The sequence below is a fragment of the Calidris pugnax genome, unplaced genomic scaffold (genome assembly GCF_001431845.1).
Source record: "Calidris pugnax isolate Ruff unplaced genomic scaffold, ASM143184v1 scaffold24, whole genome shotgun sequence".
NCBI lineage: Eukaryota > Metazoa > Chordata > Aves > Charadriiformes > Scolopacidae > Calidris > Calidris pugnax.
Window position 1 is genome coordinate 2,291,157 of NW_015090922.1, and position 9,401 is coordinate 2,300,557.

The 9,401-nt window shown below is 38.8% G+C and overlaps 1 protein-coding gene across 1 annotated transcript in view; it reads right to left on the minus strand.

Annotated features, from left to right (window-relative positions):
* Positions 1-3,179, minus strand: part of DNAH14 (dynein, axonemal, heavy chain 14) — a 27,716-nt gene extending 24,537 nt beyond the window's left edge. The window contains exons 1-2 of the mRNA XM_014950718.1: positions 3,083-3,179; positions 272-439 (exon numbers count right to left, since the gene is read on the minus strand). Coding sequence (XP_014806204.1) covers positions 272-418 — 147 coding nt within the window. The 5' untranslated portion in view covers positions 419-439; positions 3,083-3,179. The remainder of the gene's footprint in view (positions 1-271; positions 440-3,082) is intronic.
* Positions 3,180-9,401: the final 6,222 nt, after the last annotated feature.

Here is a 9,401-nt window from a genome sequence, read left to right on the forward strand (position 1 = left end):
TAGGAGTGCACAAGCTAACTCTTGCTCCAGCATCAGCAGTGACTGACCAGAATTTTCAAAGGTCTAATTTTGGGCACCCAGATTTAGAAAAGGTTCAGAAACGTGTTTTTGTATTTAACTCTCGTTTAAGACAATATATAATTGTAACAGTAAACTGTTCAGGCTCTTACTATACTCAGGCTTTTACTATAATAGAACTATAGCTAGGAGGATATTAACTGCAATTAAAATATTAACACATAGTCTAGTTTAAAATCATGCATATTCTCACCAGTTCACTGTTGTCTTTTTCACTACTATCAGCCGGGTCACAGGCAATATCCCTGCCTTTTACCGTAAGCAACACCTCTGTTCTCTCTGGTTCAAACCTGAGACGAGATATTAATTTTTCTTTCAGTGCTTTGTTTCGCTCATCCATCTGGGGCAGGTATTCTTCATCCTAACAGTAAGAAAATAACTACTGAATTAGATCTGCAGCAACGACTGTCTCCCCACTATGCCCTCAGCATGAACTTCATACTTTAGCAGATCTGCGTGCCTTATTAGAAATCAGGTGGTGTTTGCATATCTGCCTCTGCAGTGTTGGAACTGAAATTTCACACAGTTGACAAATTAAAAACAGCTAATTGTTCACTAAGTGGCAAATTAAACATTTATTTGCTTTGAGAAATGAATAAGGTAGAACTATAAAAGCAAACACAATTACTGCATTAATCACAATTTAGATAAAAGAAGAATGTACATTTTTAGAAGGACGTCTGCAAGAAAAAAAAAAAAACAATTCCTGAATTTTTTCACAGAATCATAGAATCATCATGGTTGGAAGGAACCTCTGAGATCGATTCCAACCACAAAAAAACAACCAAAACCAAAAAAAATCCCCAACAACATAGCCAACGCCCCACCATATCACACCCACCTACAAACCAATAATCTTGGGCACTAGAGCATGCCCTGAAGAGCCATGTCTACACATTTCTTAAATCCCTCCAGGGATGGTGACTCCACCACCTCCCTGGGCAGGCTGTTCCAGTGCCTGACCACCCTCTCAGTAAAAGTAAATCTTCCTAAATCTAATCTAAACGTCCCCTGCTGCAAACTTTAGACCATTTCCTCTGGTCCTGTCATTATTCACTTGGGAGAAGAGGCCAACACCCACCTCTCTACAATCTCCTTTCAGGTAGTTGTTGTTTCAGGTAGAGGGCAATGAGGTCTCCCCTCAGCCTCCTCTTCTCCAAACTAAACATGCCCAGTTCCCTCAGCCTCTCCTCATACAACTTGTTCTCTAGACCCCTCAACAGCTTGGTGGCCTTATTAAACCTCATCCCATTGGCCTTGGCCCATTGATCCAGTCTGTCCAGATCCCTCTGTGGAGCCTTCCGACCCTCAAGCAGATCAACACTCCCACCTAGTTTGGTGTCATCTGCGAACTTACTGAGGGTGCACTCAATCCCCTTATCTAGATCATCAATAAAGATTAAACAAGACTGGCCCCAAAACTGAGTCCTGAGGGACACCACTGGTGACCAGCTGCCAACTGGATTTTGCCCCATTAATCACAACTCTTTTGAGTCATATCCCATATACAGTATACATGGAAAGTATAAAAGAATCTAAAAAGATATTTTGAGGATTTTTTTAAATCCTGAGCCCAGCCAAAAATAGTATCTAAAAAATCCACATCAAAAAGACCATTGCACTTTCTAACCAGGAAGATATTAATACAAAGTAAAAAAAGCATTCAAAACCAGGACAGAGCAGAGGTCTTCGTTCTTGAATTGCAAGTCTCACTTAGATATCGCATTTGTTTATTTTCCCAGTTAGCTTTCCATTCCCTCACACGCTTCAGAATCACCTCAACATCAAAGCTCAGACGTGATAGTACGTAACGAGGTAGAACTATTAAATATTATGAACTCTAATCAGTGTCTCTATCTCCAGAACCTGATTTGCAATAGTTACTTATGAACTGCAAATATATATGTATAAACCCAAATTTAGATCAAAATAGATAACCACAGATCAACATCTGCAGAACTATGCAAGCTCACTGCATAAAGCTTGAGGTTTAACAGCATTGGGGAAAACAGAGGGGATGACTATGACCCACTCATTTCATTAACTTCTTAAAACTACCTTTTGTTTTGGCACAAGGATCAAAATTTATTAGTCAAAGTATAAAAATAATCCATAATTTTTTTAAGGACTCAGCTGATCAAATAATGTAAGGACTTGAAACCCAGCCAACGGTCAATCAAACCCAGCTGACAAGTAAATCAGAATACTTGATCTTTTCAATCACCAGCAAAAAATGTTGAGGAAACAATAAAATGCGTATTTGCTTGAAAAATGTATGATTTGTTAGAGCCTCTACCTGTATTGTAAATATCTTAGTATCCATGCAGGTCAATACTTTGGCATGTGTAAATGGAAACCTGAAAGTTTGGTGCTGTAATAAAGGACAAGATACCCAAGACACATCAGTGTTACTGTTTCCCTCAGCAGTTGTAAGATGTTTGTTTAACTTGTATCTAATTTTTGTTGGTAACGACTTAATGACTTCTAACAGTTAATGTATGATATACTTTCAAGAAATAAAACACACACCTTTCTTAACTGCTTGGTTTTTTCTACGAAGGAGCAGTGAGCCAAACTCAAAGGCAGCCCACAAGCACCAGGATATTCATAGAGCGATGCTGCCAACAACTTGCCCTCAGACAATCCTTGAATCAGAAGTTATACTGGTCCATTAACTGTCAGCTGGTAATTTATGTTATTGCCTGTTGTATCACAAAATCTTATACTCTTCAAGGTCAGTTTTGCTTTCTTACTATCCTGAAGAGTTCAGCGGCTTTAACAGGCACGGTCAACTTGCTTCCACCCCCCTCATCGTACCAGACTCCTCCTCTAAATTCAGGAAAAGTGGAAAGTTAACCTAAGCTAAGCCACAGCTAAAGAGAAGCCCTAAGTTTTCCATTACAGATGACTGCTTTAATATTCCTGCATTTAAGCACTGATCTTTCAAGCTTTCTTTCTGCACTGAAAAAGTGCAGAAAGTTCTGGCTGCTGGCCTGGCCCTTACCTCCGGCTGGGAGTAGGGTGGATGGGATGGGAAGGCCCCTGTCCACCAGTGGCAGCCGTTGAGGAGCTGTTGGAGGAGACCCCTGGGAGCTGTTGGGGAGCTGTTGGAGGGGACCCTTGTGGACCGTTGGTGAGGACTGTTGGGGGGTTGCTGAGGGCTAATGCCTCTCCCCACCTGGGCCAGGCTGCCTGGCCTTTGTAGCACTGGCCTTCGTTCGGGAGGTACTGACCTCTGACAGGAGGCCAGTCATCCCAGCGATAAACCCCGCAATTGAGAAGTCAAGTGAGGCCAGGTTTTGGTGAAAACCGTTCAATTTTTGGTGAAAACCGTTCGATGGTAACGCTAAGTAAAGCCAATGGTAAATGAGTTCATTAACTTCTTTCAACAATTTCTGTAGTACGGCTCTGCATCATGCAGAGATGCTTCAAGCTATGGGAAGTTCCAGAAGACATTAATAAAGCAAGTACTTAGGTGAAATAATCAGATGGTACTACATCCTCACCAAAGTGGATTTTGTAAAGGTAAAACGACTCAGTACACCAGTATCTTGAACTCATTCTGCTTATAAGTTTTCTTGAGTCCCCTGCGTATACAGATCATAACCTTCAAGTTGTTTCTAATTAATCATAACATTATTTTATAATTAAAAGAACAAAGTATACTTTAAGAAATGTGAGGATATTTTATGTGACCTACCAGACTGTCTGAAATCTGCAAAGGAAAATAAAAGCCGGCTCAGGACTAGCTCATCCATACTTGATTTGACCATACGTGGTTTTTCCTAAAGATGTGAATGGTGACTAAGCCTTTATTTGTTAATCTGAAATGCTTATACTCAAATATGATTTTTTCAAACACTTTAATATTAATAAGTCTGGCATGGTGAGTCAGTAACAAGTGTCATACTAAGGGAATGGAATCTCAAGAGATAGACAAAATAATTAAGTACTTTCAGGAGGCTCATCTGTTTTTCCACTTATCCCCAGGAGATTTACATGCAAAGCCCCCACTGAAGCCACTTATTATAAACATTGAGCAATATAAGAATACAGAAAATTGGAATGCTGAAAAAAAAGTAGCATCTTCCAGTCATTAATATGCATGGCTTTATTTGTATCTGCAGATTTTTCTGTTTATAATGTTTGGGGTTTATGAAAGATTTAGAAAGGAAGACTCCTGAGAGCTGAGACTTTCAATATTATCCTATTACTCTAGCACAGGTTCAGCTGAAAAACTTTCACTTTTAATCCAAGACTAAAAAGTCCCTTTCTAAGTGCTGCTACGAATCTGGATGCAACTCATTTTTATAAGCAGTTTCAACTATGTTTGCTCACTTAAAATGCAAACAGCTTGCATGAATCTGGTTAGTACTTGAAACCAGAAACATCCTATGTGGCTTTGAAATTAACTTCAAGTGTTTTCCCTTTTTTTTTGTTACATATGACTATATTTACACATTGTAGATTTACACAGGGTGATTTCTCTTTGCATGGGAATTTTGTGTCCCCTTTGTGCTGAGATAAATAACATTTCTGCAAAACTGATTGAAGGGTAACACGCTCCTAACTAAATAAAGAAAACAAAATTAAAATGAACACACGTTGACAAATTTACAGTTTGCTAAAGCAAGCACTATACTTTGTTAGGGGATATGAAGTAATGTTTCTACAAGAGTTGTGACCCTAAATCATTACAAAACCAATCCAAGGGCATTCAGCAATGACTGGGTAATGTTAAGAGGAACCACGTTTTTCCAGTTTGATTCAGAATTTCAAATATATTTAAGTCTTTAAATCTTTAAATAGTGCATTCACTGGGTATAATGAAAAATGACTACAACACGCTAATCAGCAAACCAGCTAGATCCACCTGAATCCTACAGATTTCCACTGAATTATTTTTATCGTAGTCGTGTGAAGAAATATTTGTAACAGATAAAGGTTCCACTGTGTTGGGAATCCCAAGAATGACACGGATAAACACCTATGGATTCAGAAGAACTCTACTGGCAGTTATAAGCCCGCTAGAATAGGAACTGATAGAGAAAAATTTTTACTCACTGGTATAACATGAAGAAGCCAGAATCAAATGCATTTTTGCAGCTAAACCAGTACTCCATTGGAAGAAAAACAGTGTCTTACCTCATTTGGCGTGGTGCTGAAGTACCAAACTGTGGGCATATAGCAAAGACTATACAACTGTATGTCCAACTTCTGTGGCCAAAGCATCCTAACACTCCTGCAGGATCCAATGGAGAAAAGATTTCTTAAAGGAGCCTTTGTGAGTGGTTTTTGCAGAGATATGGGCAATAATAAGCACCCACTAATTTTCAGGAAAAGATGGTTGGAAGCCAGTGTTTCCTTGCAGCCTCCGAGATTCTCCTTAGCCAAGCCAGCTCAAATGCCCCTCGGGTACCCCTTTGCTGCACGACTGCTCCCATTTGCCTCCAAAGCATGCTGAATCTTCACATGCAAAACACAGTGTTGTGTTCTCTGTCTTTGCTTTATTTCAAGTGGCTCTTTTCCTACCATGAGCGCAGCCTGGGACTGCACTCTGAGCTGCTTTCACGTTAATTACAGTGACACTGATCAGACTGCATTAACTTGACTGTGCCACGGATGTGACATATAGATTGTCTCCCAATGGATTCTCTGTTATACAGCACAATGAAGTATTTTCAGAGAGAAGACCTAAGGCACATAGGACATGGTTTGTTTCGATCTCCCAAATTTACAGGACAGGATACACCGTAAACTAAACTTTATTTTATGAGCTCACTAGAAAGAAAACAAACACAACAAACATGGGTTCAATCCCCTTTGCACGTGACTTCACACTTAATTTGTGAACTTTCTAACACACAAGTTTTCAACTTCATAACTCGCAACTCTTGCACCTATGAGAGGAACAGTTACCTACCAATTGTGAGAGTGCTCATCCTTCCCATTCTGTCAGGGTGCAGGCATCTCCTGTATCACAACGGGATGCACAGAACCCTCAGCAACCCAGCTGCTGTTGGATCCTCTTCCAAGACATTTTGGGTACGGATGTATCCCTGCTGTTGAGAAAACACATCAGTTTCAAGAGAAGAAGAAAAAGATTTGGGAACAGGATTATATACTTAAATGATAAGATATATATGAAAAGTAATAACAATGTGTTGTAGAGATATGGAAACTTGTGAACAAAACCCTGAACATACTGCATCAGAACTGACACTACTGCAAATCAGCCTGTTCCCTGATAAAAAAATAATCATTGTCCTTATGAAACATTGGCAGGACTGTTCTGCAATTTTTTTCGTATGATCTAAATACTTTTATTATTCCTTTATTAATGCTTTAGTCAAATTTCACTATGTCAGTGTGGTTCCTTTCTTAATTTGCCAGAACCAACAACAGAGAAAACACCCTCAGAATTGGCCTTAATTGCCAACCTTACGGTCAGGTCAGCCGTTATCTGACCATTTTCTGCTGGGACCTGGAAGGCAGCCTAAACATTATCCAGAGGTCAGCAACAATTACCATGGAATACAGCAACTCTTACTAAAAAAAAAAAAAAAAAAAAAAAAAAAAGATGACAAAGCCATGTAGACTGCGTAGACTGGACCCCTATGATATTTGAATAAACATCACCTACTGTTACACTCCACTTTATGAGAGCTAAGCTTTTGCCTGAAGTTCTACAGGCAGAAATGATTCTTTTAAAATAAACCGACAAGGCTGTGCATGACCTTGCCTTCTGCAGGATTTGTCTTCTCAGTTTCATTTAAGATGTAACAACAAATGCTGATGTGTGTCAGCTCCGCAGACTTAACCAAGACTGAATTCCTAGCATTCTGCAGGGCTAGTCTAGAACCTAATAAGGGAAGTCAAAGAATATCCTTCAAAATGTATTAATAAAGAAGACAGATGGATTTTATCTTCTTTAAAAGCACAGCTTTCACAGCAATCTACTAGTGAAGCTACTGATGTTTGACTCCACTAAAACGTTCCATGTTCTAATCTTTGAAAAAGCCAGAAGGGAGAAGCACATACTGGCAACAAATACGCAGGCAGGTGCCTGCTTCAGCTCTTGTAATTTTTTTAGAAAACGAATGTGTTCCACATAGCACTCTGAAATGCTTCACAGAAAAGTATTTTGCCAACATGTTGGCAAAAGTTTGCTGATCCACAGTTTACAATGGCTTCCATTATTTCCTATTACTGAAAAATGTTAAAAGCAGCAAATTTGACCAACTAGCCTGAAAGTAGACAGCTTTCATCCCATTAAGATCTCAAGAGGTTTTGAAAAAACAAACCTAGGAAAATGTATGAATAGGAAAAAAGGAAAATTTAATAAGTTGTTAGCCAAAGATTTTACTTTGAGAAGTCAGTATTGTCCTTCTCCCACGGACGGTTATGTAGCTATTTGCCTTTATTCCTCAGTCACTGAATGTCAGGAAATGCCCTTTACCATTTATCATTACAGGTTGATGACATTACAAACTTGATGGAATGCTGAAGAAGGGTTTGGGCAATCAGATGACTAAATATTTTGTGCCTTAAATAGAAATATTAAGTAATAATTAAAAATGTCATCCATTAATGCATAAATATAAACACACATGCAGATTTTTTTCTTATTTCCATTACAAGATTGCTGAAAAAAATATTGAGCTGACAAAGATATATACCACTGAGTGATTATTCATGCCCATCAATGTTCTCATTTCTCTGGGCTGGAAGATTCAAGCTGAAAGCCGTACCATGAATAATTTTTATGTTCTTAAACTGTGTATTCACAATACAGTAACAGCATTGCTGCTGTTGGTGTAGATCATTCTTAGGAAAAGGGAAAGATCTAAGGGAACATGAAATTGTTTGGTATTAATAATGATGATGATAATGGAGGATTATAGTATCTCTAATACATTGTTTAAAGAAAGATCTTTTCTATTGGGCATCCAGTAAAGAAAAACCTGATGAAGCTGCACACACAGTTCCAGTAGAGTGATTTTTAACTCCATATCAAAAGAAATTTTTGAAACTTCCAGTTTTCTCTGGAAACGTCACACTAGTTTCTACGAGTTAGTTATCAAAACTAATCCAGCATTTTGGAAACTCCTCAGTGAATCTTACACTTTGTAAGGAGGGTAGCTCGCTCTTAAAAAAGAAAAACAAAGCCTAAGCACTATGTTGTATTCCATTAATTGTAATAATATCAGGGCATCCTCTGTATTCAGTCAGCAGACCATTAGATCACACACTCCTGTGAGCACAACTCCCACTGTGTCTGAAGGAGGGAAACAGAGATCTGTCAAGGACCATACTGCACCAGAGGAGCCACCATGAGCTTTGTGTTTTGCCAACCTTTGCATTGAAGCTGAGGAGCTGCATCTTTGGTGTGTTCGAAACTGCAGCTGAGCTTGTGTTGGAGACAGAGTGCCCAGTAAGGAGTCTCTCCCTCTCTCCGCTAACTACAGTCCATCCTTAGAGGGATCGAAATGTCAAACAGGACGTTATTCAAATAACAGCTGAACATATATAATAATATTTACAGATAAACGGCATAAAAGATACAGAAACAGTAATGTTTTTTACAGTGCTGCTCCCTCTCACCCCCCGTACTCAACGGTGTACAGGAAAGCTTACCTTACAGCAACCAGGAGATACCAGGAACTGCTCTTCCATCTTGCTAGTAGGGGATAAACACACACGTTATATTTCTCACAGACCATCATCAACTCTTCTCTGCTCTCTTCTCATTAATGGCCTTTGATAGCAAGCAGCACCAAATGCAGAGTAAGGAATTGCAGACCTGGACTCAGTATTTTACAGTAGATGACTGATACATGAAATTCATTTTCAGTTTTCATGTTGATGCATCAGGATATTTATTTCTGGTAAAAGAAAAAAAAAAAAGTGAGTTTTATTAAGCCATATAAACATCGTAAATTGATCATTTGCAATTAGTGTTAGGGATGAAGATACCAAACAATAAGAATAAAAAAACAATTCCAAGTCAGTCCAGGCAAAGAGGAGATAATCCACAAAAAGCATATGAACTCTTTTGAAGAAAAAACATTGACTCAAAGCAACCACTAGAGACATAATTCAAGATTTTTAGCAAAATGGAAATCTGGGATGTTAAGGCTCAAGAAACTAAGAAGTGGTAGCATCAAATAACCACAGCTGTAAAAAAGCATGAAACCCTTAGAAAGATGGTCGCTTCCACTGCTCAGTACCTTCAATTCTCCGAGTAAAATTCAGGCTACATAGAAGCTAATGGCATAAAAAAAAAAATTGGAGGGGGGAAAAAAAAGCCCAAAAGAAAAAAG